The sequence below is a fragment of the Myripristis murdjan genome, chromosome 22 (genome assembly GCF_902150065.1).
Source record: "Myripristis murdjan chromosome 22, fMyrMur1.1, whole genome shotgun sequence".
NCBI lineage: Eukaryota > Metazoa > Chordata > Actinopteri > Holocentriformes > Holocentridae > Myripristis > Myripristis murdjan.
The window spans coordinates 12406706-12425365 of NC_044001.1; the positions used below are offsets into that span (position 1 = coordinate 12406706).

Sequence of the window (18660 nt, forward strand, 5' to 3'; positions counted from 1 at the left end):
CCAGCATCACCTTGGTTTGTTTTGGTATAGGCCTACTTTTAATATCATTTTTTGCCAACAAAATGCTAATCATGGGGAAGCAGACTACAATAAGTGACTTCCTCACCTCTTGTTTCAAAAATATATTTATTGCCTGATCTCAGTCTCCTAGGCTGTACATTCAAATAAGCTGCTCTTTTGTTTTTTAGCTTTTCATGCTGCAACACCAGATAGCTGCGGTTGACTGATATAGTCTTTCTTCTTGAATGAAGCATTTCACTGAGCTGAAGGAAAAAAATTCTCAAAGGTAGATGGGTAGAGACAGGGCATGACAGGTCGGATTCGAACCCTGGGCGCTGCAATCAGGACTCAGCCTTAACACACAGTACGTGCTGCTATCCGGGGCGCCCCCTTGAGAAGGATTTTGAGCAACAGTCAAAATGGCAGAAATGCTAACTCACAGCCTATAAAATTACTCAGGACTTTGGTTCTCTGTTGTTGTGAACTGCTGGCTTTTCATCCTGTGTCCTTCCCTCTATCCTCCCCCAGCCTCCAGCAGTGGAACGCGGCTCCATCGAGGTTATGTGGAGGAGGCGTCCTTGGAGGACAGGCCCCCTCAGACCACACACATTGTGTTTGTGGTCCATGGTATTGGACAGAAGATGGACCAGGGACGCATCATTAAAAACACTGGAATGTGAGTGGCAGTGTTTTCCCTCATTCAATTAGAGGCCTTTTATTTGACTGAGGATTTGCCTGTATGCATGTAGTTGTCTGTACTTTGCATGTCCTTGAGGCCAGTGTCCTTTCACTTTGAGTCCCTGCCGACTGCTAAAGTTCTAAAGTTCTGCTAAACTTCTCGATCTTTTTTAGATCTAATATATAACTGTGTATGCTGTTGTGCTTCCTTGTTTCCACCTTTTTATTTACATACTAACAAAATCTGGAATGTGAGGAAGCTTTATACTCAGAATGGCTTTGCAATGCCAAGTTATGTGGTGACATGTGACATTCATGACCTGAGCATGAATGGACACAATGTTTCTTTGCTCTCTGTTCTGTCTCTATATCTTTTCTAAACCCTCTCCGTCTCTTACTCTTACATTCTGTTTGTCTCTGGCTTCTACAACAGCTAATTTGTCTTCCCACCTTGTCTCGCTTCTTCACTGCATGCAGTGTTTAATACTGTCTTGTTCCTATCAACATATCAGCATAGCTGGCCTATATAAATAAAATATAGGTTTAATCCAAACAGTAGTTACCCTACATAGTAGTGTTTGATAAATTGAGAATGTACTTTATGCCCCTGATTGCACATGAAAAAAGTTTTCTTTTTGCCTGTGCAGCAGCATAGGCACTTCCTGCTGTCCCACATATTAAACTGGTTGACACGCAGTCATGACACACCATTAGAAATGGCCTGTCAGTGCCAGATGGACATCATGGCGACACCATTAGTGTTTTGCCGACTGTCGTAAATTGCTTCATATTTTTTTAAAGCATTCACCTTTTCTCCATTACTTTCCTGATCTGTTTTTTTTTCTCTTTCAAACTGCACAGTCAAAATCATGTTCAAATAATCACCAGTGACCTATTTAGAGCTTTTATCTGCCAATTAATGCTCAGTGGCCAATTGATTGCTGTTCTGTGTCCTAGTTAAGGATTCACCCACTCTCACATGATCTTTTCCCTGCCCACCTGCCCCTGCTCATACTGTATGCTGTGTTAAAAATGCTTTCTACTGATGAGCAGTATCAGATGTAGTCCTGTCTGACCAGTTCTGATGAATGAGGACTGGTTTTTCTGTGGCCCATAGCTCATACCTAGGGAATGTAGAACTGCAATGTTCAGAGAGATCTGTGGGCATAATCACCTGTAAACCAGTACATAGAGAATGCCAAAAAAAAAACCCTCCTCCTTAAGTGAAACTATACATTTGTTAAACTATGGGCAACTCTCTTCCTATGATCATTAAAATTCAGTTGCTATCTTTAAGGCACTCATTCAAAACATATGAATTTGATTGGGTTGAGCTATGACTCATGTTTTCCTCTTGATCCTTTTGTTCATCCCAGACAACCCACAGCTGATTGTCTTCCCCCATAGGCTCCACATATGTTTTTTGTGATGTCAGTCAGTTCAAGCATTTCTCCAGACAGTTTCAAGTTGAAATGCTCCACCTGCAGCTTTGTCTTTTGTCCTCCTCTGCTTGCACTCTCTTTTCCTCTATCCCTCACCTTCCTTGTCCTCAATAGCGGTTCTATGTTTCTCAAAAGGCTGACCTTTTCAATAAACTCTGTTCATAAGAGATAACTCACTTGTGTAGCATCCATAGACTTCTTGTGCAGGGGTGAAGCATCAGCACAGTGGTAGTAAAATCAGTGCTGATCACTAGGTGCAGTAATTTGTATGTATATATTTAGTCGTGTGTGCACTTGAGATTAATTGACCATAGTTGTACATTTAAAGTTTTATCTGTCTGTCTAAGTGGCACAACTGGCTTTGATCCATGGGCAGTAGTACAGAACATGCAAGGCAGAGCCATGTGTGTTTCTGTGTTGAAAGGAATGCGACTGGCTACTGCCCAAGGGCTTAGGCTACTTAAGCAGGTAAAGTAGACCAAGTAGTCAGGCCACAGCTCACTAAAGCTCCCTGGATTATAAAGTGCAGATCTTCCTCAGTCACATAAAACATGATCCAACAGGCAGGCCTAGCCAGCTCCCTGTTTCGTTGTCCCATCCACACCTTGAATTAATCTCCATTCAGGTTCAGTCTTCTCCTTTCTCTATCTTTCTTTCTCTCTCTTGTTTTGACCTCTGAACTGAATGCCACAGCTCCTATTTCCTTTCTCTGCTATCTTTCGCCACTCAGTGCCACTCAGAAGCTGCACCTTTTCCTGTTCTCAGTCTGTCCCTGATTCCCGTTTCCCACCTTGCCATCCTTGGCTTTTACATCTCTGTGCCGCCCCTCACTCCTCCACTCTTGTGATAAAAACATCGCAAATGCTTCATCCGTGTTGTTAGATCGATGAAAGCACCCTAAAATAGCCTCTAACCATGGTCCTCTTCAAGCTTGTATTTTTTTTTTTTTTTTTTTTTTAAATCGTTAAGACAATCTGATATATTTCTGGCACTTGGCATTTCTTGACAGTGATTGCCTCCCTCTAGTGAAGCTCCATTAGCTAAATATCTCACCTGTTTTTTCATATGAGCTACTGAGTTTGCTACTGAGACTACTCACTTAAATAAATGCCAGCCTCAAAGCTAGAAAGTACTTGTGTGTGCAGCACAAAGGCTCCGTAAGGCTGTACTCAACCTTCAGAGTATTAAAGCTCCCCTGCAGACACACTCATCATCAGATAGTCTTGTCAGAGCCTGCATTAGGTGCCCCAGTCACAGGCCAGTTCACCTAAAAGCCACTGTCAGCCTCCATTTGTCCCTGTCAACAGCTGACACTCTGTCTCTCTCTATGTGTATTTAGTGTGTCCTGCGAGCTAACACTGCTCCATATAGGACTAGTTGCTGCGCAGCCATTGCGTTATGTGTACTGTAGAAGGAGAGCCGCTGCATCAGTGAGCAGTAAAATGGACGTCATTCCTCTCCTCCTGACAGTCATTAAGGCCTGTGAGCGAGAGAGAGAGCAAACACAGACTGCCTGGTTGACTTCTAGCAGAGAGGAAGTTGAGGGATGTTACTCATGCACTCATTGCCAGTCATTATGATACAGTTTTACACAAAGGACAAACACATTTCATAAAGCAATAAAGATACCATGGAGATACATTCGCGTTATCAAGTAAATGTGAGCGGTAAATACATTTACCTTATCAAGAACATAATTTGTCTCTCTTCAAAGGCAAAAAGGAGTGGTCAATATTTGTATACAATAATGTCCTCCCATATGTTCTTTTGCTGTACTTTGTGTATTCAGGCTGAGGGAGGCAGTGAGGAAGATGGAGGAGAAACACTTTTCAGAGCACAATGATGAGCATGTTGAGTTCTTGCCTGTGGAGTGGCGTTCCAAACTGGCACTGGATGGAGGTTAGTTTTAGTGTATGTGCATATGTTGATGTCTTTAGTGTGCTTTGTCCTACATTTGTCTACTGTGTCACAGTGCATGTAATTGGCCTATGATAAATCACACCCATATATCAATTTGTATGCTATCCCAATGAGTACAGTTGATTGAGCAGAAATGTAAGCATTCACTGTGGGATTTGCATGGGGATTTAATGGCCCGGATTGTTTTTGTCAGGTTTTTTGATCTGCAGACCACATTGACTCCTTAACCTGTCTGAAGCATGTTCATTTGTATGACTTTAGTCCTAGCCCTGTAATTATGTACAAGTGGAAATATGTTTAATTGAATCAGTACAAAGCAGGATATGACAGGTAAACAGCACTTAAGCTCACCAGCTCTAAGCAATGTGAAAGCAAAAAAATGACTGGATTTGCTGATGTGAAGTTTGCCAACACTAATATTTGTTCTGTAGATACTGTAGACTCAATCACACCAGACAAGGTGAGAGGACTGAGGGACCTCCTTAACAGCAGTGCCATGGACATCATGTACTACACCAGCCCCCTATATCGGGATGAGGTGAGATACCCACATTTGGACAGTGTGTTCCTATAGATAAAAGTTTGTATCAGTGCTCAAGGCTTTTTGGGTTGATATCAGCTTCTAGAAACTATCTGTCCTCCTTTTAACACACAGTTCCTCTTTTTTAAAACCCCTCCCCTCCCCATCTCTCTAGATTACCAAGGGGCTAACTCAGGAGCTGAACCGACTATACTCACTTTTCTGCTCCCGGAACCCTGAGTTTGAGGAGAGGGGTGGCAAAGTGTCCATTGTGTCCCACTCCCTTGGCTGCGTCATCACCTTTGACATCATGACGGGCTGGGATCCTGTGCGCTTCTGTCTGCAGGAGCACCAGGCCATGGAGGAGCTGGATCTGCGGTGGATCTCCGGCGAGGAGAGACACCTGCTGGAGCAGCTGCAGATCACAAGGAATAGGTAGAGCTCACTAAAGTGCACCAGTGGTTCCCATCCTGAGGCCAGGGACAGAAGGTGGTCTCTGATAGATCCCTAGAGGTCTTTCAGAGACATTGTAGGGAGAGATCATGAACTCTGAACAAAACAAGTAGACAAAATTCCCATGTCGAAGCCATTACTGAAGCTCAGAAAGTCAACCTGGCATCCAGAGATTTTCAAATGTTTGATTTTGTCATCAGAGGTATGTGTATTACATATAGATATGTAAAGTCAAGTTTTGGGTGCGAAGAACAGCCAGTGAGAGCTGTTTTCACTATTTAGGCTTTATACTTTGCCTCTCACTCTCTTTGCAGATCAAACAAACCTATGCTGCCGTGCCATCCTGATCTTTTGTCCTCTAAATTTGACACCTAACCCTCTGATTGTTTGACAGTAGTGCTGCAAGCTGTTTTCTCAAGCATCATTTTAGTACAGTGAGTTGGAAAATAAAGAAACCTTTAGTTACGTTTTTGGTTTTGTGAGACAGTGGGGTATTGAGATCCCTCATGACCAGATCCAAGGGAAAACACTTTTAACTTTTAATCCTCTGTGCCACATTGTTTGTCTATGCACCACCTCAACGGCACGACAAGAAATTACATAAAAGAACGTGGTTTTGAGTACTGAGATGTTACATTTTTGATAGTCATGTAATGTGTACCTTCCTGGCTTCAGGCAGGCCTGAGGCAAAAGAGGTTAGTGTAGAGATGACGGGAGACTGACAAGGTGTGTGTTGTGGCTTGTGGTTGTCTTAGGCCTTGTTCAGGCTGCCAGCCCAAATCCATTTTTTGGCATATCCAGATTGTATCCAGATTGATTTTAGAAAGCTTGGACAGCAAAAAATGACATAGAATGCGATTTTTACAAATCAGATCCAAACCACATCTGGACATGGTTTGAAATGTGGATTTCTGTAGATGTGTCTCAGTCCAGGTGCTCTGGACACTCCAATAGGATTTTTAGTGTCTCTTATGTCACTTGCAACGCGACACACAATGACAACGTCAGTTGAAAGTGACAGAGCTGCATGGTAGCGGCTGCTGTTACCATGGATACGTTAATTAACATCAGCCTCTTCCATCACTGTATTTGTCTAATGCGATGGAGATGTTCTGTACCACAACTTGACAGCATGATTGTTTGGAGGGCGAGATGATGTATCTCCATTTCTCATGCCTCCGTGTTGATAAACCACGTCTCCAGCATGTAGAAACTGACGCCTACACTGTTACCACAGCAACCCATGCAGATACTTTGGTGATGGCTGGACCACCCAAAACCGATCTGATCACTTACAGATAACAGTGCGGACAGTCTGTCTTAAAGATCTGATTTGAGAAACAAATGCGACTTGCCTGCATTCTGACTGAGTTTGACCCTGTCCAGCTATGCTTTAATGTGGGAAATTAATTCCATCATCAATTGTTTTAAAGAAAGTGCAGTAAGGTGTATGTGCATTGTGGCAATGATGAAATAAATCAAATTAAAATTAAAAATTCACACCATGCTCCTTACTACTTCCAACAGATTACGAGAGCTGGAAGATCAACTCCTTGGCCTGGAGGCCACAAAACCTTCAGCACCCCCAGCCCTCAAATTTAAGGTAAAATGCACCAAATATGTAATGTGTACATCATCACAATGTCACGTTAGTCAAAATAATAGATAAATAACAGAGATTGCAGGGTAAGTCATTTTAATTTTGCTAATAAAGGCAAAGATTTAGTACAATTAGTGAATATACAAACTGATCTGCAGACATACAGAAACACATTTGAATATTGAATGTCAGTGGTGTTCCCATTTAGTGAGTTAACTCAGTTAAAGCCAACCAATTCTAGAGGTGTAATAAACATCAGATTCTGATGCTTCTCAAGAGAAATAGCAAAAAGTATAATTTCCTTTTGTCACAGCAAAATGTGTAAGGGTTCACAGATTCCAATTCTTTGGACAATGCTGAACTCAGAATAATGACACCACAATAAGTAAACTTTGTATTGTTCTTCATGGCATTAAATCACATTAAATTATATTGTTTGGAATGATAATGTATGACATAAAAAAATGAATGCTGTTCAAAGATATCTCTCCCATACTGAATCTCTAACTGCACATCAAGACTTCAAAACCGTCTGAAGGCTGATTTATGCCTAGTAATTCAGCACTTTTGATGGATGTCTCTTTGTACAAAGATACACTGTGACACAATGCCCACATTTATATTTTGTGAAAAGATGTATGCAATGTGTCCCATGGTAACGAGATGCTGGGCGGTTGGATTTGTTTACATCTGCTAAAAACATGACAGTTACATTCTGCGCGAAAAAAGGATCAGGCTGCTCATAAACTTTCTGGTCTCACAGATTCTTCCGTTTGTGTTTGCTCTCCAGTACACTAATATTCAGTGTTCCCTCAATATTCAAAGTGTTGGTAATCTCTTGCCAAGAGCTGGCGGCCATCTGTGCATCTCTACTGTTTATATGAGGTGTCTTATCAATGACAATATTTTCTCACTTCTTCTGACAGTCTTTCTTCAATTCCTTCCATGTTTGTTGTCGTTGGTCGTTAATCACTGGCTGTAAGGGGCAATGCCAAGCTTCATCTTAGCAATGAATATCCAATCTCGCCGCACAACAGTCCTCAGTGGTGTCAGCAACACTGCAAAGTTCTAGATCTACACAATGGCGATAAATATGCCCTTTTGCTAGAAATGCATCATTTTTGTTGAGAGACCACTGTTGTAATTGTACACAACAAGGAAGTATAAATCAGCCTTAAGAAGGAACAATTCGCATCTTTTCCCAGATCAGAGCTGAAGACTCCCTTGTGTGTCGTCTTTATGCCGCTTGTCTTTCAGGTGGAGAACTTCTTCTGTATGGGTTCTCCTCTGGCGGTATTCCTGGCCCTCAGAGGGATCCGCCCTGGGACCAGCTGCCACCAGGACCACATCCTGCCCACCTCCATCTGTAACAGGCTCTTCAACGTCTTCCATCCCACAGACCCTGTGGTCAGTCTCACTCACTTGCCTTTGGGTGTGCAATATGGCAAAAATATCATATCACCATTTTTTAAGCAGGATCTGGATACACAATATGATCCCAATTCTTTTTCATGTTACTGATCAGTACAACCAAATTAAATTCCCTGTTTAACAAAAATATAGCCCCACAAGGAGATAAAACCAAAAAGAGAAAGAATAACAATTATAATTGTAATAATTGTAATACGGATCATATATTTTCAGCAGTCTTTTGAACCCTAATTTTCTACAGTTTTTAATGGGAGTCACATCCTATCCAGATAACACATCAGTGCATCGGTTATCTCTTCCCGGCGCTTATTTGTCTTGTCACACAGAGTGCCTTTCTCACATGCCTTTGTTGAAGTTGTTTGTTTTGGCCTTGTATCCTCTGGCTGGGTGGCTAAGGCCGCGCTCTTTGCGATACTTTCTTTTGAGGTGGTTAAAAAGGTTTGCCATATAACCATCTGACACATGAGCCATGTCTGCAAACTTTGCGAATAACTATTACTTGTGGTGCATGGATTTTAGAAAATATTAGAGTTGTTGAATTTATTTTTGGAACCAACTCTTCACGTTGTCAACTACACTGCTATGTTTCCACATGAGAAGAGGGAGGGACTAAGGCTCTACCTGTTGTTTACTATTATTGGTTTATTGTTGTGTCTGTCAGAGAAGGTGCAAAATGGACTTGTGAATAGTGTGATTTGAAGTGTGACTAAGGAAAGTACTTCGAATGCGTAATTGAGCAGTATCACTGTAGCACGGTATTCCTGATCTCTCTGTAAAGGCAGATCACAGAGACATTTTATCATTCATGATCTAACATCGTCATACTGTACACCCCTACCAGGCAGGATGCACTCTGACTCAGTGTTATGATTGCAAGTCTCATATTTTTAATTATTCTTCTTGCTGACTTAACCCACGCACCCACGCGAGTGTGTGCTTTACATTGGAGAACTTTTCTGTTTTTACTCTGCTTGCCAATCTCTATCAACAGCACTAAACTAAACAAACCTTTGAACTAATTTTCTCAAATTTGATGTTAATTATCAAAATATCTCTCACCTAAATAGAAAATCATAAGTATGGTGTACTTAATTTTGGCAGTTATTCCATGGGGTAACTTAAGTTCTCTTGTTCTTCAGGCGTATAGACTGGAGCCCCTGATCCTCAAACATTACAGCAACGTTGCACCTGTTCAGATACATTGGTAAGAATTTGAATGTCCAGTTTTACTAATTGACATCACATGATGGCATTAATTATTTTTACGTTTCCATAAAACTAGTGTAACACCATAGCATGCTCTGGTGAAAAGACACAGAATTTTGTTTTTGCCATCAGGTGTAGTGCCACTAATCCCACGCCGTACGATGAGATCCGGCCTACTTTCCTGAACCCAGTGAAAGACTCAGCGTCTGACACTGAGAGCATCCCCAGCCCAAGCACTTCCCCTGTCCTTCCCCGCAGGCACTATGGAGAGTCCATCACCAGTCTGGGCAAGGCCAGCATACTGGGTAAGGCACTACCAAAGCTATCGTGATTCTGGTACAAAGGTTAGGGTTAGGGTTAGCTCAGATAATGCTCAGACCTGGAAGACTCATACAACATCTCTAATGTCCTAAAATAGGCTTTAAAGCTAGCTCTCGCATTGAAATATCTGACAGCTTATATAGTTAGAATCACTGCTCATTGTTAAGACTTTTTGCCCTTAAACTGTCTCTAACTATAATGTGGTTCATCAGTGCATACCAGTCCAGAGGAGCTGTTACATTGCTCTATAAAACTAAAATGTATCTGTTCATTTATCACAGTGGTGTGGGGAAAATGAGTAAAAATGAATAAAAAAGAAGATAAAAATAGGGGGGCATAAAGACCTCATTTTGAATTTTGTGTTAAAAAGTTTTTCTTTACAGCTTGTTGAAAATCTTTTGTCTGGAAATTATATCCTTTAATGTGTTCTGACTATCCATGGATTGTTGTTTATGTGGGAGGTAAAACTCACGGTGTAGGTGTAATCCTTTCTCATCTTATAGATTTTTACTTGGAGACATCTGTTTTAGGTTGGTATCTGAAAAGGGTTCTGTGGATGTTGCCTTGGCCACAGCACTATATCAACTATGCCATCATGTGGAGAGATGGAGAATAGACTTGTACAATGGGACTAGATTTTGCCTCTTCTGTTATTTTAAAGACATGTAATAAAACAAAACAAAACAAAAAGTTCTCTCTGACGCTTGTTCTGAATCACATCAATCTTGTGCCTTTCTTTTTTTCTCTCCCTCCCCTTCATCCTCCCTTGTTTTAGGAGCGGCTAGCATAGGGAAGGGCATCGGAGGCATCCTCTTCTCGCGTTTCTCTCGCTCCAGCAGCCAGCCCACAGTGTCAGGAGGAGTGGAGGGAGGGGCCACTGCTGAGGGAGAGGAGCAGAAGCAGACAGACAGCCAATCAGCATACAGCCTCTCCACCATGACTCAGTCCACCTCCGCCATCACTGACACAACATGTTTGTTCATTTATCTATCCAGAGCTAAATATCAGCAAAACTCAACAGTCTGATAGTAAGTCTCATTTATGCTGATGTTTTCTGCCTCTCTCTTGCAGTGGAGCTGGAGCGGCGCATCGACTTTGAGCTCCGAGAGGGTCTGGTGGAGAGCCGCTATTGGTCAGCAGTGACCTCACACACAGGCTACTGGTGCTCGCATGACATAGCCCTCTTCCTGTTGACTTTCATATACAAACAGAGAGGAGTACAATCTGGACCAGCAGAAGACCTCCTGGAGCTGGACTGAAACAGCACATCAGCTAAAATAAACACATAAATCAACACACTCACATACATTCACACCAATCTTTTTTCCCTCCAGTTCTTTTAATTCCTGGAAATCAGACTGACTCATATCTTCACTCCAAGACACACATACTTTCATCAAACTTTGGTATGATTTGGGTACACTGTAGCTCACCCCAAGGGTGACAGTGTTGCACCAGGAACCCCTAAGGAGGTGAATCCTTTGCCACATGACCAGTGGCCCCATTTAATACGTGGAGTAAGAGAGGTCAGTGATGATCCAACACATGCAAAAATCTACTGTACCTAAAAGGCTTCTCTCTGCATCCCAAATTCTCTAAGCTTAGCGCACATGAAGCCAGTGCAGCCTTTTTGTAAGTATCTATGAGCTCACCACTAAAGCTGACATGGTTAGACACAGCCCAGTTCTCTCCTCTTTCCACAGACTTGTGACACACAAGCCTGAACGTCGCCTCAGTGATTCTGTCAGTTCTGTCTCTGATCTCACCTTTTCCTTTCCTTTGAGATAAAGGAGGTAGATATGAGATTGAGATTAGAGATTAGTAGTTTTATCAAGAAAACAAGAAATCCAACTGTATGCTACTGCATCCGAAAAGCTTCATGAGCAACTACAATGCCTTTCAAAGTAGCCAAACAATGTTATTTATTTAGAATATTTATTTCAAATGTGTTTCTCAACACTACCTTAGGGCATTTTATTTTCCCTTTAATAATCTTTGGGAAATCTGAAAACAAGAGACAACCAACTTTTTGTTGTTTTTATATTTCATTCCTTAAGAACACACCATGATTATCAAGTTTGTCTCTTTTACTTGTTACCATTGAGTGACTCTGGAATAATGTACCAAACATTAACTGATTAGCGTAAATCAATTTTAATCTAGAGCTGAGTTCACTAAAATTGCATTTCATTGTGATTAGTCTTTCAATGACGATGCAACAGTTTGTCTTTTAATATGACACTCTGCTTGTCTTTCTGACACTAACAGAAAAAAATATAGCTCTTACGTAATAGCATTGCAATCTCCGTTGTCACATTTAGAGAGGTCTGGAACCACATGAGGCTCATATGCCATTCTTTCCTGATTTTGAGCCTTGACTATTTACAAAATGTCCTCTCATGAAATGTCAGTTGGAAAACCTTCAAGCCTTGTAGGAGTTAACTAAGCCCCCAATTAGAAACGTATGCTTAGATTTTTCCACACAGTTTATGAATCAATTCAAGAACATAGCCCAGATCAGGTCTTTCCCTATGATAGTCTAAAACTGGCCTGATGTCAGCTATTCTGTCATTTAAAACAGTGACACTTTCACTCATTTCCCTGCTCTTATGTTTAGGATATGCTATGGAGAGACTTTTCAGCACTTACATGTTTACATTGTTATCCAGATGAAATCAATGAAGCATTACAGATGTATTTTTTCTAAGAAAAAAATATATTTTTCATGACCGTTTTTACTCGGTTGTGAAGAAAAACCTGGATCTCATCATGGAAAATGGGGTTCAAAGTGGTGGCCAAATATATTTTATGATCAGTCTAGTTTCTTATGCTACTAGGCTTTGGTAATGCAAAAGTTAAGCATTAAGTAATACTGCAAGAAGTGTATTGCCTGGGCAGAAGAACACCGTTTTTATTTTTATTTATTTTATTTTTTTCACCCAGTTTCACATAATGTGTTTGTGGTGCACAAACAACAGTGTTCATACAAACACCAGGATTATGGTTTCTGGTCACACTTTACCACTCTGCATCTATGCGTGGAAGAAGGATCATTCTATCCCGAGACCTCAACCATTTTCCTGTGATTGAACAAATATGTGATTGCCTGTTTCACACATCTTGCAGACTACTAAATTTACCCCACAAAGAGGAAAGGCTGAACAATTGGAGAGAGCAAATCATATTTCTTTTTCTTCTTCTGCAAAACAACTCTTCTGGGAAGTATGAACCTTGCCTTAGAATTATGAGAGCATGTATAAGGGCATTTCTCCAATGACAACAGAGCTTAGGTTATGAATTTTTTTTCAACAGTGGTCTTTTTGAAAACATACCCAGGAATGATTATGCAAAAGTATATGTTTATGGCTTGTTAAGAGAAGCTACAATGCTTACTCACTTTGCATGGTGTCATGTTGATGGTGAATGGATGTTAGAAGAGGAGGACATTGTGGAAAGTGCCAACACACATCTAAGAAAATGTTTTGTGTTCTTCACTGGCTAGAAAACCACTCATGATCGTTTGTGGATTTTTAATGAAATCTTCTATGAGACAGTTGCGACGGATGAAGAAATGGAACTAACCTCAGACTTAAATGTGTCAGACTTTGTTATTGTCAGTGTCAAATTTCCTTTGTGTCCTACTTTTTGTTATATTATTATAGTTGGCATCAAAGAGCTTAGTTAGAATTGCTATGGCGCAAGCTGCTGCTTTACTAATTCACACAATCAAGGGCTGTGACTAGTCCACCGCTGAATGGATTCCATTTATGGGTATTTAATGTGCTACTTGGGACCATTGCACATGTCTGTGTTATGTGATGAAAGGCCTATTGACTTAGGCAGGCCAAGACCAGACTGCCTTTTAGAGGACCAGATAAGTGGGAAAAAAAAGTTTTTGAAGCAGTGAGAAATAAGGGAAAGTAACTTGAAAGTGTCTCTAAATGTGATGTGGTGGACACTGCACATACTCATCAGCTCTGAATTGCACAGAAAGTATGTAGAAATAGCCCTTTGTTGCTTTTATGTATTCATTTTGCAGAATGTTTGTGTTATGAAGAATTGACAGAATGTGGTCAGTGATGAACTCCTTTTTTTTTTTGTTTAACATACTTTGTCACTTGGAGGCAGACATGCTACTGACCTTGGAGACTTTAGACTATCGTAATCTAAACACTGCTACTAAATACAAAGACAGTTCCACTGCATGTTAAAATTACACAGGGTGGGTGTGGACACTGCCCATGGGGCGAAATAAGAGTACAGACAGTCCATCTCAACAGCAATGTTTTGTCAGTGTTTGTAATGTGGCTGTGCGTTTCCAAAATGTTTGAGAAATTTGCACATTTTTGATCACAGCAAATCCTCAAAGGTGTACCTTCACTGCAAAACAAGCACAGAATGTCAATTATATTCACTCTCAGCCCACTGTTTATTAACAGTTTAGCAGCTAAAATGGACACGAGGAGGAAATGCTGTGTACACACATTGACATTTTGATTACTTGAGCTTCACTGCACAGTTTTTTTGTTTTGTTTTTTTTTGTTATCATGTCAGGTTTTTTTTCTTGTAAAAGGCATCACAAACATCAGGGAAATGTCTTTTGTTACATGTTTTCTAGATTTACCACTCTGGTTCCGACCAATTTTAAGCCATGGATGAGTAAAAATATCAAGCGCTGTCACTTGTGGGTCTGCAGTTATTTTGTGTCTCAATTTCAACTTTTAACTGTCTAGACTATTAATCAAGGGCCGGTGTCCATTTGACATTGTTCACTGTTGGGGATGAGTATCTAAGAGAAGTACAACCTATTGTGGATGAGTTGAGTAAAATATACCTTTAATTTCTTTAAGACACGACTGTTACTTTAACTTTGAAAGGATGTCCTGAAAAAGTTTTGTCTGTCCCTACAGCTGTGCAATAACCCATGCCTGTAACGGATTCAAACTGTCATCCGAAGCACTGTATTTATTTCCTTTTATTAAAGCATTTCTTTTTTGGATATGACTGTACTGTTTCTTCTCCCGTCATGTCCTTTGGATAATACTTGAGGAGAATTGTTTGATTTGGAATCTGTCGGGACCCCAAGTGCTGTAGTGTAGGAGGGAGGTTAAGAGCATCAGAGGAAGATGGCCTCATAATGTTCAAAGGGAAAGATTACTTTCTTTCCAGTCTGATTTTGGAGCACAATAGAGCTATTTGTTCATCGGAAACTCAGATCAAATTCTTTCCAAGGCACCCCCTAACTTGGATGGCAAAGCTGATTGATAGATCATGAATAGTCCTTATTGTAATCCGCCAGCAGTCATGGTTGCAACATGAGTTACTAGTGCTTTAATGCAGTTAAGCAACATCTGCAAAGGCCAGGCTCACAGATGGGACCAGTTATAATCAAAACGTTTCACATAAATAATGCATCAGGTCCTGTTGTTCAGTGTTTGGCCAGGAGAGGGCAGTCATCTGTAGGAAATACTGCAACAATGGCTTCTGTTGACCATCTGTTGTCCAGCGTCTTAACTCTGACTTTCTATTTCTTTGTACTGTCTGTGCCTAATTAGGCCATTTTGACAGTAATGCTGTTAATTGTGATTACAGAGTTTGATTATTAGGCCCACTTCATATGGCATGTGCTTTTTCAGATTAGATAAAGTTTGATTAAGTGTCAGTTCACTAAAGCACCCACTTAGTACCACACCAACTAAGTTCCATAAATCGAGAGACTAAAACACTCAAACCCATGCACATGTTCACACAGTATCCGACAGTGTAAAGCTCTCGAAGGCCTCCTGACAGCTCCACCACCTCTCTGCCTCCCTCCCTCTTTTCCTCTCCTCCCACCTCATCCACAGCAGCCAAGTCAGCTCCCTATCTGACTCTCCTGCTCTGCATCTGACTGACTCAAATGTTTACCCTGCAATTAAAACACAGCCTATAAAAGGCAATGGGTCGGCTGCCAGACACTGACGAGGGGGTCAGAGCTGCAGGGAGAGCGGTTATAAATCGCTTTGATGCAGATCATAGTCTGAAGGCCCAAATTCCTGAGCTGGAGCTTGGAGCTCTTGAGCTGGAGGCTTGGGGCTTGGAGCTTGTGAGTTCACCAGAGGACTGAGCCAGAAACCCTGATGATTCATGGGTCTTTACCACTTGGAGTGTGTGCTGGAGTGTGTGTTGTGCTACTGCCATGCAAAAGGAGTAGATACTGTATAATGGAAGGAGAGGAAACAGGAGCCTTTGTCTCTTTTTTAACCAAACATGTGAGGGCTTTTGACTGAAAGTATACATAAACGTGCTATTATTCATGTGCAGCGATGAAGATGAAATTCCACAAACTGACAATGTCAGTCCATTGTTTACAGTGATTACCCTGCATGCTGTCTCCAAAAATGGAGGTGATTTACTTCCCCATTACTATAGCTTTGCTTGAGGCTCACATGAAAAAGAAAAACCTAAAATCAACATGCTGTGATTGCTGACCTCTGCAAGACTATTTTCTCCTGGTTACCAAGCTATTTCAGAAGACTGCTGTGGAAGCTTTTATATGTTTAGAGTCTATTAGTAGATCAGAGGAAATTGTTGGAAAGTTCCTAGAATTTAATCAACTCCTGATATAAGAATTGACTTAATGTGTGAGTTCAGAGTTTGTGTAGTTGGTAAACACTTGGCAAAAATGACTGCTTGAGTTTCATTTCTCAAAGTTGTGGAGAGTTTAATTTCCCTGAGCCCATAAGTGAACTTTCCTCTAAATGAATTAGTCTACATAATAAAGAAAAAAAAGGAAAAGGCCAGTTGTTTACATCAGCGATCAAGGGGAGATTTTGCAGAACATTATTAATGACTCGTACTGTAAAAGTGAGAGTGCTACAGGAGTCAGGAGAGTCATGACATGCAGATTGCTATTCCCAAGGCTAAAGACCCCCATAATGGTCCCTGGATGCTGGCTGCAAGCTCACTACTATTTCCTTAAAAGGCAGCTTGAGATGTTAATGTCCTTGGTTCCTTATCCCTGCCCCAAACTGTTGAATTTTCTCCTTTGGGACATTGCAGCTTAAGAAAATAAGGAATAAAACACATGGTCTATTTTAACACTACACTTTGCCCAGATAAATTGAAAGCTTTTATTAAATTCAATTATTTGTGTAGGCCCTCTCTTAAGACAAAAAAAATAATGTTCTCACACCATATAGAACAAATCTAGCAAAGTGAGATTATTTTCCCTGGTTAAAAAAAAGGTTTTTCTTCTCTGCTAAATTATTGAGACAAGCACGATTGCTTTGGCAGTTTTTTTCACTTGTTAAAAAATATGTTAAGAGTAAATTTGACTAAATGGCTCAATACGAATGGCAATTTTCGGTGTATTTATGTGAAGAGGCCTACTGATAAAGAGAAACGGAGCACTGAGAGAATTAAAGCTACTGTTCAACAGCGTGTGCGCGATATTCGTGCGTCACTCAGAGGAGACCGTCTGGATAAAGACAGAGGCCTGTGTGCTAGGGGACAGGGAGACCACTAGGCGACTAGGGCAAAGAAAAGCTCCCAGTATGAAAGGAAAAGTGGGATTGGAGCAGTGACGTTATCCGCTGGAAAGAGGGAGGGAGAAAGAGGGACGGCTGGACTCCATTAACCGAAGCCTGCACGAACACAGTTTGGGATACTCCACTTCTGCGACTTCTTGGATTTTTTTTTCTCCAATTTTGTTTTCCTCCCAAAACATTTCTACATGATTTAAAAGGGGGGGAAACTTTAGCGTGATTAACGTGACGTCGACTTGTTTTAGGGCTTTTTGAAGTGCTCCGGGTTGGTGCATTTGTGAAGGTGAGCGGACAGATTTTAATTTTCGTCCTCAAAGCTTTGCTCTTACGCCGTTATGGAATATGAAAACTTTTAGTTTTTCTGTGTCTTTGCTGCGCACGTTGGTCGCTAGGCTTAATTGGCGATTTTGTTGACAACTCTTTGACAAATGTAAGCGTCTAGTTTTCCGTTTTGTGCACACTTTCCCCAATGAACTTAACGTTACTCTTGTAACGACCGACTGAATGTTGACCCAAGAGTTCTTGTATGAGCACTGCTTACATAATTCACCTATCCGCCTATTTGTTAGAGTGCGTTTACCGTTATTTTAACAGGTGAACACGCACATTTGCGGAGGGAATAGCTGCCAAGGTCCCTGTTGAACTTCCAGCCCCGGGGCTAGCCTTTGTTCTGCTCTGTTTATTGATTAGAGGGCTGTTTTGATCGCCAGGCCACTGTACTGACACCCTCAGATCAAAGAATGACAGATATAATGTAACTTTATGGCTTCGAGTACCAAAGGCTGCGTCTTGTTCAAAAGTGAAAACATGCAATGAGGGCCGCATCAATATGTGTTGTTTTCAGTTGAAAATGTGATTTTTTTTTTTTTTTCCGCCATAAGAGAAAAGATGTTATTTCTTTTCCTCCCTTTCTAAATGACTTTATTCCTGCAGGGACTATGGTATCAATTAAATTATATTGTGCTGTGGCATTGTTTTTATTTAATCTGCTATGGTATCAGTGTCATATCCCTATAGGATAGTACACAGAGTTTTGCTCTGCTATCTGCCCAAGCAGTATCCCTCTGAATAAAATTTAGTACAGGATATAGTCTTTTCCCTTGCGGCCAACAGGCCTCACATGCTGTATACACCAGATTCTTTCTTTGCAGAGGGTCAAGAGGTTTATGTTCACCCCAGTGTGACAGAAGTTTATCTGGACCTTTTCCCCTCCTCACTTTGGGTCTGCTTGACAGGATGGCGCTGGACGGGATCCGGATGCCCGATGGCTGCTACGCTGACGGGACGTGGGAACTGAAGATGCATGTCACTGACCTGCACAGGGATGTGTCTCTGAGGGTCACAGGGGAGATCCACATCGGTGGGGTCATGCTCAAGCTCGTGGAGAAACTTGGTATGTCCAACCAGCTGCATGCTGTCATGCAAGTCCTGGAGCCAATGTAGGGCAGCTTTTCAAAGTTAACCATGTCAGAAATAAGAAACTGGCTCAGGCATTGTCCTCATAGAAAAGACTATTTACTATGCTTGGTACTGTATACTGCTGTCCAGAGCATGCCGGTACCT

The 18660-nt window shown here is 41.2% G+C and overlaps 2 protein-coding genes across 4 annotated transcripts in view; both read left to right on the forward strand.

Annotated features, from left to right (window-relative positions):
- Positions 1-14248, forward strand: part of ddhd1a (DDHD domain containing 1a) — a 30820-nt gene extending 16572 nt beyond the window's left edge. For both annotated transcript variants that reach the window (XM_030082120.1, XM_030082121.1), the window contains 10 exons: positions 529-676; positions 3910-4019; positions 4472-4578; positions 4736-4995; positions 6541-6616; positions 7871-8020; positions 9184-9248; positions 9383-9555; positions 10347-10544; positions 10643-14248. In XM_030082120.1, the coding sequence (XP_029937980.1) occupies positions 529-676; positions 3910-4019; positions 4472-4578; positions 4736-4995; positions 6541-6616; positions 7871-8020; positions 9184-9248; positions 9383-9555; positions 10347-10544; positions 10643-10830 (1475 nt within the window). In that variant the 3' untranslated portion in view covers positions 10831-14248. The remainder of the gene's footprint in view (positions 1-528; positions 677-3909; positions 4020-4471; positions 4579-4735; positions 4996-6540; positions 6617-7870; positions 8021-9183; positions 9249-9382; positions 9556-10346; positions 10545-10642) is intronic.
- Positions 14249-17056: 2808 nt separating this feature from the next.
- Positions 17057-18660, forward strand: part of fermt2 (FERM domain containing kindlin 2) — a 44302-nt gene continuing 42698 nt past the window's right edge. For both annotated transcript variants that reach the window (XM_030044723.1, XM_030044724.1), the window contains exons 1-2: positions 17057-17380; positions 18333-18490. In XM_030044723.1, the coding sequence (XP_029900583.1) occupies positions 18334-18490 (157 nt within the window). In that variant the 5' untranslated portion in view covers positions 17057-17380; position 18333. The remainder of the gene's footprint in view (positions 17381-18332; positions 18491-18660) is intronic.